Here is a 15,968-nt window from a genome sequence, read left to right as displayed (position 1 = left end):
TTATATCTATCAGCAGTGCGCCGACGCTCCTCAAGGTTAATGATAGGCTTTCCACATCCTTGTTGGAATGAATTATACGCATGAGTTGTGCGTCCCCTTTGGATTGACTGGTGATAAAAACAATATGCAGATTAAACACGATAAATACAATTACTGTCATCAACATGCACTGTTCTATACTGTATGTCGAGTAGCATAATGTATGATTACGCATTATCTCTGTTAATAACTGATTGGTATATGTTTTTATTTTTATTTTGTATTCCTCTTGTGTTCCAGGCGAGAGCAACACAACGGCTATTCTATTTGGTGGAGACCGGATTGCGATTATGGCTCAGATGAGTTTGGGCGTTCAGTTGAATTTAAATTAGGTGCTCAGCACCACATCGTGCGCTGGAAAGGAGAGAGGGAGAGAGAGAGGGAGAGATAAAAGGACAGTCGACCGGGAGGAGAGGAGAGGAAATTAACACCGAGCGCTTGAATAATACCCCAGGATGAGCAGAACTGTATGTTTCACCATGAATGGTAGAAATCGCCGATTTTGTGAGAAAATCAACAGGTAAAAGCGTAAAAGGCATCGGGATTTTAAAAGCGCTCTCATCGCAAAGGGGATGTATCTTTCTATTTTATTTTTCCTTCTCCTGTGGGCGCAAGCCCTGACATTGAAAAACTTGAATTATACCGTCCCGGAGGAGCAGGGACCGGGCACGGTGATCGGAAACATTGCCAAAGACGCTAAACTCGGACTTGGGCAGGGAGGACAGGGCAAGAAATCCAACTTCAGGGTGTTGGAGAATTCTGCCCCGCACCTCATCGACGTGGATCCGGAGAGCGGGCTGCTCTACACTAAACAGAGGATCGACAGAGAGTCACTGTGTAGACGAAGCCCAAAGTGCCAGCTCTCCATGGAGGTGTTTGCTAACGACAAAGAGATCTGCATGGTTAAAATAGATATCACGGACATAAACGACAATTCGCCCACTTTCCCTTCTGATCAGATTGATATTGACATTTCTGAGAACGCAGCCCCTGGTACCCGCTTCCCGTTGACTAGCGCGCACGACGCGGACGCTGGGGAAAACGGTTTGAAAACGTATCAGATCACACGAGACGACTACAATCTATTTTCGTTGGATGTAAAAACCCGGGGGGATGGGACTAAATTTCCCGAGTTAGTTATTCAGCGGCCGTTAGACCGTGAGGAACGTAGCCATCACACTCTCATATTGACAGCCACCGACGGTGGGGAATATCCCAAATCAGGGACTATGCAGATCAATGTAAAAGTGATTGATTCTAATGATAACAGCCCCATTTTTGAACAGCCCTCCTATGTTGTAGAAATTCCTGAAAATGTCCCCCCAGGAAAAGTATTAATAGATTTAAATGCCACTGACCCTGATGAGGGCAACAATGGTCAAGTGGTGTACTCCTTCAGTGGCTACGCCCCTGAGAGGATCAGAGAGCTCTTCTCCATAGACTCTAGAACAGGGGCCATAAAGATTCAGGGCGAAATCGACTACGAGGAAAGCCCAATTATAGAGATTGACGTCCAGGCGAAGGACTTAGGCCCCAATCCCATCCCTGGCCATTGTAAAGTGACTGTTAAAGTAATGGACAGGAACGACAACTGGCCGTCAATTAGCCTGGTGTCTGTGAGACAGGGCGCCATCAGCGAGGCAGCGCCCCCCGGCACAGTCATTGCTCTGATGAGGGTGATAGATAAGGACTCGGGCAGGAACGGGCAGCTCCAGTGTAGGGTGTTGGGGAACGTCCCCTTTAAGCTGGAGGAGAACTCTGACAACTTCTACACGGTAGTGACGGACAGACCTCTGGATAGAGAGATGCAGGACGAATACAATGTCACCATCGTCGCCAAGGACAACGGCATCCCGCCCCTCAACTCTACCAAGTCTTTTACGGTGAAGATTCTGGATGAGAATGACAACGTGCCCCGGTTCGCCAAATCCATCTACAACCTGCAGGTACCGGAGAACAACATACCAGGAGAGTACCTCGGCTCGGTCCTGGCCCACGACCCTGACCTGGGCCAGAACGGCACTGTGTTCTACAGCATCCTCTACTCCAACGTCAGCGGTGGCGACGTCAACACGTTCGTCAACGTCAACGCAGCTAACGGGGCCATCTACGCTGTGAGATCGTTCAACTATGAGCAGATCAAGCACTTTGAGTTTAAGGTCCTGGCGAAGGACGCGGGGTCACCTCACCTGGAGAGCAACACCACGGTGAACGTGACGGTCCTGGACGAGAACGACAACATCCCCGTCATCGTTCTCCCGCTGCTGCAGAACGACACCGCCGAGATCCACGTGCCCCGCAACGTGGGCGTGGGCTACATCGTCACCACGGTGAGGGCAGTGGACAACGACAACGGGGAGAGTGGGCGGCTGACCTACGAGATCTCGGACGGCAACGAGGAGCATCTGTTTGAGATGGACTCCGTGACGGGGGAGGTGAGGACGGCCCACCCCTTCTGGGAGGACGTGAGCCCCATGGTGGAGTTGATCATCAAGGTGATGGACCACGGCAAGCCTTCGCTCACGGCTGCTGCCAGACTCATCGTCAAGGCCTACACGGGGCCTCTACCGGGCGGCGAGCCCCGCATCAACGAGAAGGACCACAACTGGGACATGTCGCTCCCGCTGATCGTCACCCTCAGCATCATCTCCATCATGCTGCTGGCTGCCATGGTGACCATCGCCGTCAAGTGCAAGCGGGAGAACAAGGAGATCCGGACGTACAACTGCCGCATCGCCGAGTACTCGCACCCACAGCTGGGCAAAGGGAAGAAGAAGAAGATCAACAAGAACGACATCATGCTGGTGCAGAGCGAGGTGGAGGAACGCGACGTGATGAACGTCATGAACGTGGTGAGCAGCCCTTCGCTTGCCACCTCCCCCATGTATTTCGATTACCAGACGCGCCTGCCGCTCAGCTCGCCCAGGTCGGAGGTCATGTACCTCAAGCCCACCACCAACAACCTCGCCGTGCCCCAAGGACACGTCGGCTGTCACACCAGCTTCACAGGGCCCGTCACTAGTACCACGGACACCCCCGTTAACAGGATGTCCATTATACAGGTAGGAAGAAGCATGTATATATCTGCCATTATAATTCCCCTCACCCCCACTCCCACACCCCCCTTGTATCTCAGAGAGAGAGAGAGAGAGAGAGAGAGAGAGAGAGAGAGAGAGAGAGAGAGAGAGAGAAAGAGAGAGAGAGAGTGGATCGGGGGGGGAGGGGGGGGTCACCCTGGGTCACCCTGGGTCACCCTGTACCACTTGGAGAGCAGAGCTGGTGACATCATGAGAAATCGATTATTATTATATGTAGGAAGATGTATGATGTCGTGAAATCATAACCAGACGTCTTAAATCAGCTTTCTTTCCAAGCTCTTTTTATTGCAGAATTACAGTTAATACATTCTGCGGGGGGAAATAATGCTGGCTCGGCTTGGCTTGGCTCAGCTGTGCCTGTGATTGAGTTACGAGGACATGTTTAAGATGTAGGTGACCAGGGAGGTCTCCACTACTTGGTTATGAACTGTTGACTGCACCTACAGTCGATATACAGTACTATCTTTTCATGTCATAATCCAATAATTAGCTTTTGTGGTTAAGAACTGTACTCAGTCTTGCAAAAGACTAATGAAGGAGGTCAGATCAATACAGAACTTCCAGGGTTTCTTTGATCTGACTTGTTTTTGTGTACGGTGCCTCATTAGTATTCCACAAAAGGATTAATGTGGTCTTTGTACTGTAAGTGAATTATTGCATATTTCCCAAAGCAAAGCAATAGAGGACAGATAAAGGATGCGGTTATTGGCTTTTAATTCTGTTTTCGAGGACTTGCTTTGAATTTCGATGTTGTTTACTTGTTCAGAATTCCAATCTCCATAGTTTGTTGTGTAATTGATAGACAGTCTTTTCTCATATATTAAGTAAGCTACTATACAGTACAGTAATGTGAGATAAGACCCTTACGCTAGTCCTCTTGGGGGTTTTATTGCTGGAAAAAAAGAGGATTTTGCCTGTTACCGATGTTCTTAGTTAGGTAATACGTCTTTGTAAGGAGTGCTTTGGCTGAGCTAACTCAAGGGCTAAGCCACTGACAAGCCACTGACAACTCCTGTGTCTCTATGTGGCACTAAGCCTGTTTCAAATATGTTGTGTCAGATGGGTCTAAAGTCCTACTTAAGACACAGTGCACCAGGTAGACATAATGAAATGGTGCTAGATTACAGATGGCTAGGCTGTTGGCTGAAACCTAATGAGCTTGTCTACTTTTAACATGTGTTGATAGCCCTGCAACTCGATGTACTGTTCAGTATGACTGTTTCTAGTTGTATGAGGATGGCAATATTTTGCAGTGGGTGTTCCAACTTCCACAGATCATGATGGTATGTGACGTGTTCCCAGGGAGAAGTCCCCCCCCCCCCCCCCCTATATGTTGCCCCCCTTTAGATTCCCCGCCATGCCTCTATTGTGAGCCAGCCGCAGGTCAAAGGTGACCTGGGAGACCGTTGATGCCTTCTAATAGGGGAAGACAAAATAATTGCCGGGGACTCCGCAGACAGGCAGCCTCTAATGTTGAGGTGATGAATTGCGTCGTGTCGTCGTCGCCTGTGTGGACTGGTTGCATTAATGCCCGCTGCTCCCTCGCCTACTCGTTTAGTCAGAGAGGGGACCAAGCAGAGGGAACACAACACATTCCTCCCCACGCCTCTGCTCTTGTATTGTGTCCCCTTCATACATCAACTGAGCGTGTGCTGTATTGTATTATTAAAAAGAACCTCATGTAGAGGGAGATGGCCTTGGGCATCGGGTTACTTCTGGGGACGTAAAAGGAGAGTATCCCTTTCCTCCTCCTCTCTCTCTCTCTCTCTCTGTCTCTCTCTCTCTCTCTGGCTCTCTCTCTCTGTCTCTGAGCAGGGACAGTAACCTGAATCTGAGCAGAGTGGCTATGGGAAAAATGTCAGGAAACAAAGACAGAATCCCCCTTAGATCGATCCAGGGCCACTCCGCCTATCTGTCATTATAGCCCACAGGGTAAATAAATAAATAGATAAATAAGCAAGCAGATCTCCAGTTGTAGGTCTGCCCTGCACAAGGGCACCTTTAAGCTGCTCCCCCCCCCCCCCCACACACCCCAGAGTCTGCATGCCTTGTGTGACACCCAGTCTCTCCCGGGGCCTATAATGGTGTTTTATAGAGGTCTACACAGACCTGGCTGAAGCTCCATCGCTGCCGCACTGGGCTGGGCTGCCTGTGAAATAATAAACCCACATAAGCTCTCCTGTAGGCTGGGTATGGGCCGTCCCTCTCTCTCTCTCTAGCCTCCACGGTGGTAGGCTCAAAGCACAAGGAAGCACAAGGCCCAGTCGAGTGCCACAAGAAGCCCTAATTTCATTTGTAGAGAATTCCTCGGTTAGGAGATGGATGATACGTAATGATGCCTAATTCTGCTTAAGGCGTTGAAGGGTATTACTTACTGTGGAATCAAGGTTAAAACCAATCCGGTATGGTATTCCTCAAAGCTCTGCAGAAGGGATTTGGTAATTCATTCAAAGCGTGAGCCTGTCTCGAAAGCGATTGAGGATTTTGTCCCACGATGCATTTGGCCTAACGGCAAGCAGCGGCAGCGCGAGGCTTAGAACACTGACTGGATTACTAAATGAGTTTTTGTCTGCTGCATTTAGAGAGGCTGCTTTCATAATAAACAACCAACGTACCCACACCTATATGGGGCCACGTAACAGCTGAAAAACCCATCCTCTAAATCTAAATGATCATTTTATGACGTGCTGTCTTTTTATTACCTCTAAAACTCTCTAATTACCCGTTTAACAACTTGTCCCTAGAATGTATTTTTATCCAGTTCCTGTTGAAAATGGCATTGTTGCTATGGCTCAGGTGGTTGGAATGACAGGAGGATAAGAAAATGGCTATAAAAACGACCTGTAGGTGGCGACAGTCTGCCTTGTGGAAGTGGGTTGGGGAAGGGAGAAGGGGTTCCATATGTGTCACACTGTTCCGTTGACATTGAGACAACAGGGGCATCTGGATTGTGTAATTATGAACCATGTGAGTAATGCCAAGGAACAGACTTGGTGGTGAATAGCTGAACCACATGTAAACGCTCAAGGTTACCGAGCAGCTGTGTGCAGGATAGAGGGATGCTGTGTCGGAGAGTCAATGCAGCCTGATGTGGATTGAGTAGAACACGAGCACGAGCGACGGCAATATGTTCATGCCAGAGCCCTGGACCACTCATGTTGTCTGTAGGGCTGCCACAAACGATTATTTTCATAGTCGACTAGTCACCGATTATTTTAACGATTAGTCGACTAATCGGATCATAAATTACAGCTTATCGCACAATTACTCAATCGCTCTTATTTAGCTATCATCTTCTAAATCAGCTTCTAAATTTAGCTTGAAGTTGTTAGTTGTTGTTGTAGGCATGTGCTAACTAAAAATAAAGACAATTAAAATGATTGTTCACTCAAAAATAGATATTTTAATGAACTTTGCAGATTTATTTCTGGCATCACTTGCATGTAATGTAATGTAAAGAGTAGTAGAGGGTGCAAACTGCTGAGTAAAATGAGGTAGGCTAGACACTAGGCAACCAAAAGAATACAAAAACAAAAATAAATACTTGTACAGAGTACAAAAGTTTTGCTTTGCTTCACTCATCTCATAGTAGAACGCGCCTTCTTAGCACTGTAACGTTAAGACAACATTTTTAGCTATTTGATAAGTATCGCTTTGATGACAACGTAAAATAATGTAAGAAGGCTTTTAACGTAACGATATCGTTAGCCAATAACAAGCTAACTAGCTTACCGAGACGAGCCATCGTCTTCCTCGTCATCTGCCACAACGTGCTTCCTTTTTAGATGCTCGCGCATCATAGACGTGCTGCCATGATAAGCGAGTTCAGCTTTGCAAATTTTACATTTTACATTCTTTTTTTCAACGTTGTGGTTGAAATGCTCCCACACTTTAGAGGTACGAGGACAGGAAGACATTTCTCTGTTTGTTTTTCCGGGGAAGTCACGTGTGCCCCGGATGACCGACACTGCGCATGTACATCAAAGACACTGGGAGACGCTAGCCAGTGGCAGCTTCAGGGAAGAAAAACGAATGCTTATCGAATGAAATGAATGGTCTTTATTGTCATTGATATAGTACAGGTACCAAACAACGAAATTTGGGAGGGGGGGCTCCCCTGGTGCTAGGCACAAAAACAAAAACAAAAACAAAAAAATACAAAAAAAAACAAAAAACGCTTATTTCAGCTCCAAAAAAACATGCGACTACGGCGATTACCAAATATGTCGGCGACGATTTTGGTAGTCGACGTCGTCGTGACTAGTCGACTAATCGTGGCAGCCTTAGTTGTCTGCTGTAAAAGGGAAACAAACATCATAGGATGCTCCCATCATAGCATGCCAGGCTTCAAATGGACCGGGGGCCCCAAAACAACAACAACAACAAAACAAAACACTGTTATGACAGATGGCCCTGCAACACCTTTCTTGGGATGAGTTTGTCACTGTTAAGTACCAGATTTTGACCATGTTCGGAAGGACAGGCGCTTTACATTGGAACGCTTTGTATAATGAAGAGGGTGTGTGTGTGTGTGTGTGTGTGTGTGTGTGTGTGTGTGTGTGTGTGTGTGTGTTTGTGTGTGCGTGTGTGCGGATATATTTGGATGGGGATGGTTCGTTGTGTATTCCAGGCATGTGATTTAAGCCTTTAGCTGGCAGTCTCTGTGACAGAGCTTCTCTTATATGAGCGTGACAGTCACGCGTTTGTGTCCGAGTTTCCTCTCTCTCTCTTTCTCTCTCTCTCCCTCTCTCTCTCCCTCTCCCTCTCTCTCTCTCTCTCTCTCTCTAATCTCTGGACTTTCTCTCTCTTTTATTTGACGATCGAGCCTCTGAGGTCTTATCAGCGCCTCTTGCTCCGTATTGTATTGAAATTGCTCCCACACTTCAATGGCTAGAGAGTGGAAAATAACTTATTTTTTTCCTCTCTCCTTCATCTTCATCTTCAACTTCTTCTTCTTCGTCTCCTTCTTCTTCTTCAGATAGTTTAGCCATCAACTGTACTGCAGCCTGTGTTTCTCTGCAGTAAGCTTCTACAGCTTCCTCTAGCCTGCAGAACAGGGCATTTGCAGGATGTTGAGCATTGCAGCCGATGATGCTACAGTATCATTTTTAGAAGGGTAGGGCCAGGGCTAGGGCCAGGGCTAGGGCTAAGGCTAGGGCTAAGGCTAGGGCTAGGGCTAGGGCTAGGGCTAGGGCTAGGGCTAGGGCTAGGGCTAGGGCTAGGTCCAGGAAGTGAAGGAGTGATGTCTAATTTGTGTACTATGGGATTAGGGTTAGCGGTTTGGTTTTATGTTAGCATGGTCGCCCAGTTGGCGTTTCAGTGCAGTAAAACTATCTTATTGCGTCTTCATATTTCTCAGATGATGGGTCTACTGTACTGTACACATTGTTGGAAGTCTGAATTATTAATAAACTCGTTTCTTCTTCTCTCTGTGCATATACAGTATGATCGATGCTTCACTGCTTGAAGGGAAGTACAGTCAGAACTCTGGGGGGAGACTGAGTGAATGATGTACATATTGTATACATAGTAAAACTAATAGTGCCCCTTTGAATTTGTCATTTAAAAGCTAGCTACTGCTGTGTTCTAAACTATGTTTTTAGGGCGTTAATCTGTGTTAGTGTTTCACCCCCCACACATAGCTATAGTCGTAGAGAGCGTGAGCGTGTGAGCGCGTGCGCGAGAGAGAGAATGAGAGAGAGAGAATGAGAGCGAGAGAGAGAGCTGCTATATTTACTCCATCATTAATAAATAATAGCATTTAACAAATCAGAGGCAAGCGGAAGATGTCACGATAAACATCTGAGATCCCCAGCTACATGTCTGTGTTCATGGGGGGTGGGGCGGGGGGAGGATAAGGGGATGTAAACCACAAAACTCTATCATATTAAATCACTGGAATATGAGCATTCGTAATTCTATTTCAGATAAACTGGCTATAATATTGATGTCTCTCTACCCCCCACCATCCCCCCACCATCTCTCCTCCCCGCCTCTGTACTTGTGGGTAAAAATGCATTTATCTATGTAACTTTATAGTGGCGGGGGCTGGGATGATGGGCTGGGGGGAGGGGGGGGGGGGTTGGGTATTATATATTGAAGTGGTTATTATATTACATATTGAGATGACCTGAGTGGAGATGAAAATGGAACATTAGAATGGAAGGAACAGATCCCCCTGCTGTGGGAGAGATATTCTCTCTAGTCTGCTGCCTCTTCCGTCGTCCTCCTTTTCTCTCTATCCCTTCTCCCTCCTTCTCTCTCCTCTGCTGCCCTCCTTCTCTCTCTCTCTATCCCCGCTCCAATCACCCAGAACCTCAGTGTCAGATGGTTCAGAGAGAGAATCAAGGCTACAAAATCGGTGCAGTTTCAGCAAAGATGTCTGACGATTAATAACCCATTTGCAGAAGCGCAGAAGTATATCGAAATGTGTATAGTATTGGGACATTTGTGGAACTGGTATGTTTTATTTATTGCACATTTTCCAAATCTAAGCAACCCTTTTGAATAATTTAGTGAGCCGTATATCTGGGTAATTCTTCTCCACGACCCTCCCTTCCCCACCTCCTACTGTGCAGCCAATACTGCAGGGTGTGAAATTGACTACAGATGAATGAATGAATGAATGAATGAATACAAGAATGAACATTCACTTGGTTTCACTTCACAGTCTGACCTTCCTCCTCACTGAAACTGTCATTCCAGGGATGTGGCGATAAACTAATTTCGCAGCAACTGGATCAACCTTCAAACAATAATCCAAACAAAGCTTATGATGAATTTCTCTCCACATTTTTCACCTTGTATGACGTACACTGTCCACTACAAAAACAGAGAAAACACAAATATGAAGACAAGCCCTGGATTACAAGAGGACTAGAAAATGCATGCAAAAAGAAAAATATACTATATAAACAGTTCTTAAAGGACAGATCAAAGGTAGCAGAAAATAAATACAAAACTTACAGAAATAAATTAACTAGTATAATGAGATACAATAAAAAGGAATATTACAATAAACTATTGGAACAACACAGAAGTAATACACAAGGTACATGGAAAGTGCTAAACAGCATAATTAAAAAGGGTACAAAAAAATCGGACTATCCAAATTACTTTAATAAAGATAAACTAAACATAACTAAACCAAAAGAGATTGTCGACGAGTTTAATGATTACTTTGTCAATGTTGGCTATAACTTTGCAAATGAAATTGTGGACCCAATAACGAAGGACGGTGTAGACGAAGATATTATTGATATAAACACCAACACCATATTTCTGAAGAAAATTGAAGAGAAGGAACTGATTGATGTGGTAACCAAATTTAAGAATAAAAAATCTACAGATTGTAATGACATAGATATGAGACTAGTAAAACATATTATGGAATATATTGCAAAGCCACTGACTCATATCTGTAACCAATTATTTCAAACCGGCATATTTCCCAACCAAATGAAAATAGCAAAGGTCATTCCTATCTACAAAAATGGAAACAAGCACAGTTTTTCCAACTATAGACCAATTTCTCTCCTTCCTCAGTTTTCAAAAATATTAGAAAAACTTTTTGTAGTAAGACTGGACGATTTTATAGAAAAACAAAACCTACTGAGTGACCATCAATTTGGATTTAGAGTAAATCGATCCACTACAATGGCAGTGAAGGAATTGATTGAAAAAATATCCACAAAAATTGAAAGTAAAGATTATACTGTAGGGATATTCATAGATCTAAAGAAGGCATTTGATACTATTGATCATCGATTATTAATAAGAAAACTTGATAGATATGGAATTAGAGGGATAGCACATTTATGGATTAGAAACTATCTTGATAATAGACACCAGTATGTACAAATAAACAATGATAAATCTGAACTGCTAAGGGTCACATGTGGGGTCCCACAAGGTTCAGTGCTGGGTCCAAAGCTGTTTATTTTATACATCAATGATATTTGCAATGTGTCCAAGTTGTTAAATTTTGTTTTGTTTGCAGATGATACAAATTTATTTTGTTCTGGCAAAGATTTGGAGCAGCTTCTGGATACAGTGGAAACGGAACTAAAAACTATAAAACGATGGTTTGACACAAACAAGTTGTCATTGAACTTAGAAAAAACTAAACTTATGATATTTGGAAATCGAAAAATTAATAGTCAAGTACAAATCAAGATAGATAATGTTGAAATTGAAAGAGTTTATGAAAACACATTTTTGGGAGTTGTTATAGACCACAAACTATGTTGGAAAACACACATAAACTACTTACATCATTACACATATTGTACCGTTCTCTAATAGTTCCATACATAACTTACTGTGTGGAAGTGTGGGGAAACACATACAAAACAATCACAAATCCAATGTATTTACTACAGAAAAGAGCTATACGAATTATAAACAGAGCTGCCTATCAAGAACCAACTAACAAATTATTTATAAACACCTATGATCTCAAATTTAAAGAATTGGTGGACTTCAAAATGGCACAAGTAATGTATAAAGTTAAAAATAAGATGCTTCCAGACTGTATCCAGAGACTATTTCAAGTTAGACAGAGTAATTATGAACTCAGAGGAATATGTATGTTTATGAAAACAAAGATTAGAACAAATGCAAAGCAAAGATGTATAACAGTTAAAGGAGTTAATTTATGTAATACTTTTGAAAAGGAAATGAAAATGTGTAGTACACTAAAAGGATTTTAAAAATTATTTAAAAATAAGATGATTAACAAGTATAAAACAGAGGTTTAAATATAGTTTTTGTTTGGTATTTTTTGAACTTTTTGTTGACATGCGTAAGTGAAATTTTGTTTATAAAAGTTTCAATGTTTTGATTATGCATTCATGGGGGGACATGCATACATGTAACAAGGGTAGGCGCAATAAGCCACGGCTTCAGCCTACACCTTTTTGGTCCTGGTGTTATGAATTGTGACTGTGTATTTTTTTTTTTTATATCTGTATTGTGAATTGTATAGGGGACCAAAATAAACATTCTCAATCTCAATCAATCAACCTTCAAAACAATCAGAAAACCCAACCAAATCGCCGAACCACCCCGTTGTGTTTTAGAGTATGCTCATTGGTTGTTTTCCAAGGGCTCGATTATTTGTTAAATGCCAGAATTAACTGTAAAGTTAAAACAGAATGAGAACTATGGTGCAATCCGGCTGGTTCTACAAGCCCAGCTTGTAATGTTTGCCCTCTGGCACAGTTTTATACTTAAATAATTACTTGTGAGGTCGTGAGGTCCGCTTGCATTTATTGGGTCCACCATATTAGTTCTAACTCTCGTTCCTTGGTATCGTGGGAATAGACCACGTCTGACAGTTTGGTACAATATTATCCTGTATCGTATATATCGCACATGATGTTACATCTCCTTTTTTTTTTTTTTTTTTACAATTTTTAAAATGTAAATAATGCCTCACTTATTATAAGATGCTTATCATAAACGTTTCTCAAAAAGTGCTTTCTTACACAATAACAATTAGTGTAACAGTTTTTATGCAAATAATGCCTCTCTTATCATATACACACATAAAATACATTCTTTGGTCAGCGCATTGCTGATTTTTTTTTAGTTTGAACCTGAGCTACAAAACAAATTGTATTATATTTTATCCAAACATCCAAGTGTAAAAACTGTCTTGACATGTGTAATAACTAAAGGTTATTTCATGCACAGTACACAGTAATGTGAACAGGTAAGTGCAACAGTCTTACATACATTTTATTTTTATTTTTAGATAGGGCAGCGATCCGCCTACACCCTTTACAAAATGTTCACAAATCAAGAACTTGTTTTGGTCTGCTTGTGCGACCTGATCTGGTGGTGCAGCCAAGCTGTTTTTCTGTTTGGATGGCTGTCCAGGTCTAGCGCTTCTGCAGTTTCCTGCTGTAGGACCGGTGTGTTGCTGGTGCTGGTGACTTCAGGTTGTCTACTGGTGTGTTGTCTACTGGTGTGCTGTCTACTGGTGTGATAGTGGTCTTTGTTCTCGGCTCTGGCTTTTTATTCGTTTAGCTGTCTGTACAGTTTTGTCTGTGAGGCCATTGCTCTGTGGGTAGTGGCGGCTTCTTTGTGAAACCCCTTGTCTCTGCAAAATGCCTGAAGTCACTTGAATTGTAGCATGGTCCATTGTCACTGATGATGGACTCAGCGATGCCATGTCGAGCCATTGCTGCCTTGAGTTTTGTGATGACAGCTGATGAGGTGCAGCTGTGTAGCCTTTCTAGTTCAAAGAACCTGTAGTCCACTATGATAATGTCGTCCTTTGAGTTCCATGTAAATAAGTCTGTGCCTATCACTTGCCATGGTCTCTGGGGTATGCTTGTGATAGCATGGGCGCTTTGGGGTTTGCGCTGTGTCGCTCTTGGCATACGCTGCAGGCTTCCACTACTGCCTCGATTTTCCCATGCCAGGCCAGAACAGGAGGTCCCTTGCTCTGTTTTTGCTCTTTTCCACACCCATGTGACTGGCGTGTATGCACTCTAGCATGTCCTCCCGGAGTTTACGGGGGACAATGATTTTCTCACCTTGCCGTCAATGGTAAATGGACTGCACGTATATAGCGCCTTTTTTGCTGCTCCAAAGCTGCTCCAAATCGCTTTACAACGGCCTCTCATTCACCCATTCACACACACATTCACACACCAATGGCGGCAAGCTGCCATGCAAGACGCTGGCCCGCTCACTGGGAGCAATTTTGGGGTTCATTGTCTTGCCCAAGGACACTTCGACATGTGGCCAGCCTGGGCTCGAACCGCTGATCTGCCAACCTTGTGATCATTAGACGCCGACTCTACCTCCTGTGCCACAGCTGCCCCACAATTTCAGAGAGTTCGTCTCTGTGATTCCAGTATTCTTGAATGCTGGGCGGGCATCTTTTCTTGGTGTCGGGCCAGGCGGCCAGTGTGGCTTTTCTCAGTGCAGCAAGCTGTGGATCTTGTGTTGTTGCTTCTTTCATTTCGGCTAGTCTCTGGTCACTCACTGGGATGCTGCTGAGGACTGTGTGCACCTGGGCTTCCATACCTTCATGTAGGGTGTGGTCGTGGTACTTGACTGACTTTCGTGACAGTGTGTCAGCCACCGGTATCTCTTTTCCAGGCCGGTGAAGGATGTGGATGTTTATACATTGTAGTTGTACAACATCATCCTCTGCAGCCGTGGTGGCGCTTCTGCCAGAGTTTTTTTTCAGTATGGCTTCCAATAGTTTGTGGTCTGATTCCACGATCACTCTCTGGCCATAGATGTTTACAACCAAAGAGTACTGCATAGAGCTCCATCTCTATTTGGGTGTAATTCTCTTCTGTCCTATTGAGTGAATTGGATGCATAGGCAACTGGTTTGCCGTCCTGGAGTATGACTCCAGGTCATACATTCCCACTTTTGGAAGCGTCTACTTGGAGCCATAGCTCTTTCTGGGGGTATGTGAGTACTGGGCCTGGGTGTTGCGTTACCAGATCTTTCATCTGTTGGAATGCTTTGTCGTGATTGGCATCCCATGCAATTTCACTGTCCTGTTTAAGCAGAAGTCGAAGTGGTGTGTGAGCGAACCTGGCCAGGTAGTTGACCATCCTGAGGATTGTTTCCAACACCGCCTTGCTCCGTGGAGGTTGCATCTCTTTGACTGCTTTCACCTTCTGTGGGTCTGGTTGGAAGCCTTCGTGTGAGAGTGTGTGTCCGAAGTAGCTGACCTCCGACACTCGAATGTGACATTTGTCAGGGTTTAGCCTCACCCCTCTCTCCCTTGTGCGCTTCAGCATAGCCATGAGGCGGTGGTCGCGTTCCTGTTCAATTTTGCCGAAGACCAGCATGTCATCGACTATAGCTGCCACGCCATCAAGTCCTTCATAGGTTTCATCCAGGCGCTTCTGGAGCTCATTTTGAGCTGAAATAATGCCAAATGGTAGTCTGAGGAAGCGGTATCTGCCGAACACTGTGTTGAATGTGGTCAACAGCGATGAGTCAGTGCTTAGTTTTATGGCCCAATATCCTGACCCGCAATTTTGCGGGTTTAGGTAAACTAAGTTTGGGTCACGACATGTTCTCATTGCTACGACCGGTGGGGCATTAGTGACGATAGCTAGCTGCATTCTGCGCCCCGGGCCGATGTAAAAGTTGGATGGGGGGCGCATTATAAATAAAATTAACATTAACATAACATTAACGATAATGTGAAAGTCTGTCAATCTGTTGAGCTGTCCTTGTATCGACATTTTAACTGGCATGTGCCCTTCACGCTCAGCTCTCCTCCCCCATATTCGGTGCGCCTATGTGCTGCTGGTCTCAGTGGGATGTTTTTGAACAGTGTGTGGAATAGGTTTGTTGGAATGGTATTGGCATGTGCCCTAGTGTCCATTTTTACTTTGTGGAGGTGTGCCAATTCCGACCTCAACATAAGCCTGCTCATTGTTCTCTATTGTGATGCTGTCAGGGTAGATCTCTGTCTGCTCTACGTCTGTGCTCTCTCCAACAGTGTGTACTGTGCTACGGTAATGTTTTGTCTGTGTTGGGAAGGTTGATTTGCATGCTCTTGCAAAATGGTTGAATTTCTTGCATTTGATGCATTGTTTCCCCTTGGCTAGGCAAGCAACTTTGGCACGATGTTGCCCTACACAGTGGCTGGTTGCTGTACTGTTGTCCTGTTGTTTTTCAGCTTTCTGTGCTGCTTCTCATTTGTATGTTTGTATGTTTTATGTACAGTGTCGTGTGCACTGTGGTGTTTGCTGTAGCCCATAGACTTTAGCTGTTGCTGTGCTAGCTCACGCTAACATGCAATGTCTATGGCTTTTTCGAGCGTGAGCTCTGCACCCTGTCTGA

General features: G+C 44.5%; 1 protein-coding gene across 1 annotated transcript in view; it reads left to right on the top strand.

Annotated features, from left to right (window-relative positions):
- Window positions 1–611: 611 nt before the first annotated feature.
- Window positions 612–15,968, top strand: part of pcdh17 (protocadherin 17) — a gene marked incomplete at both ends in the record, with an annotated part of 65,033 nt that continues 49,676 nt past the window's right edge. The window contains one exon of the mRNA XM_080540235.1: window positions 612–3,101. Coding sequence (XP_080396361.1) covers window positions 612–3,101 — 2,490 coding nt within the window. The remainder of the gene's footprint in view (window positions 3,102–15,968) is intronic.

This window comes from Nansenia antarctica, assembly GCF_963989245.1.
Source record: "Nansenia antarctica genome assembly, chromosome: 1".
NCBI classification, from domain to species: domain Eukaryota; kingdom Metazoa; phylum Chordata; class Actinopteri; order Argentiniformes; family Microstomatidae; genus Nansenia; species Nansenia antarctica.
Note: the sequence above shows the minus strand (reverse complement) of the source record. Positions and strands in the feature narration are given on the sequence as shown.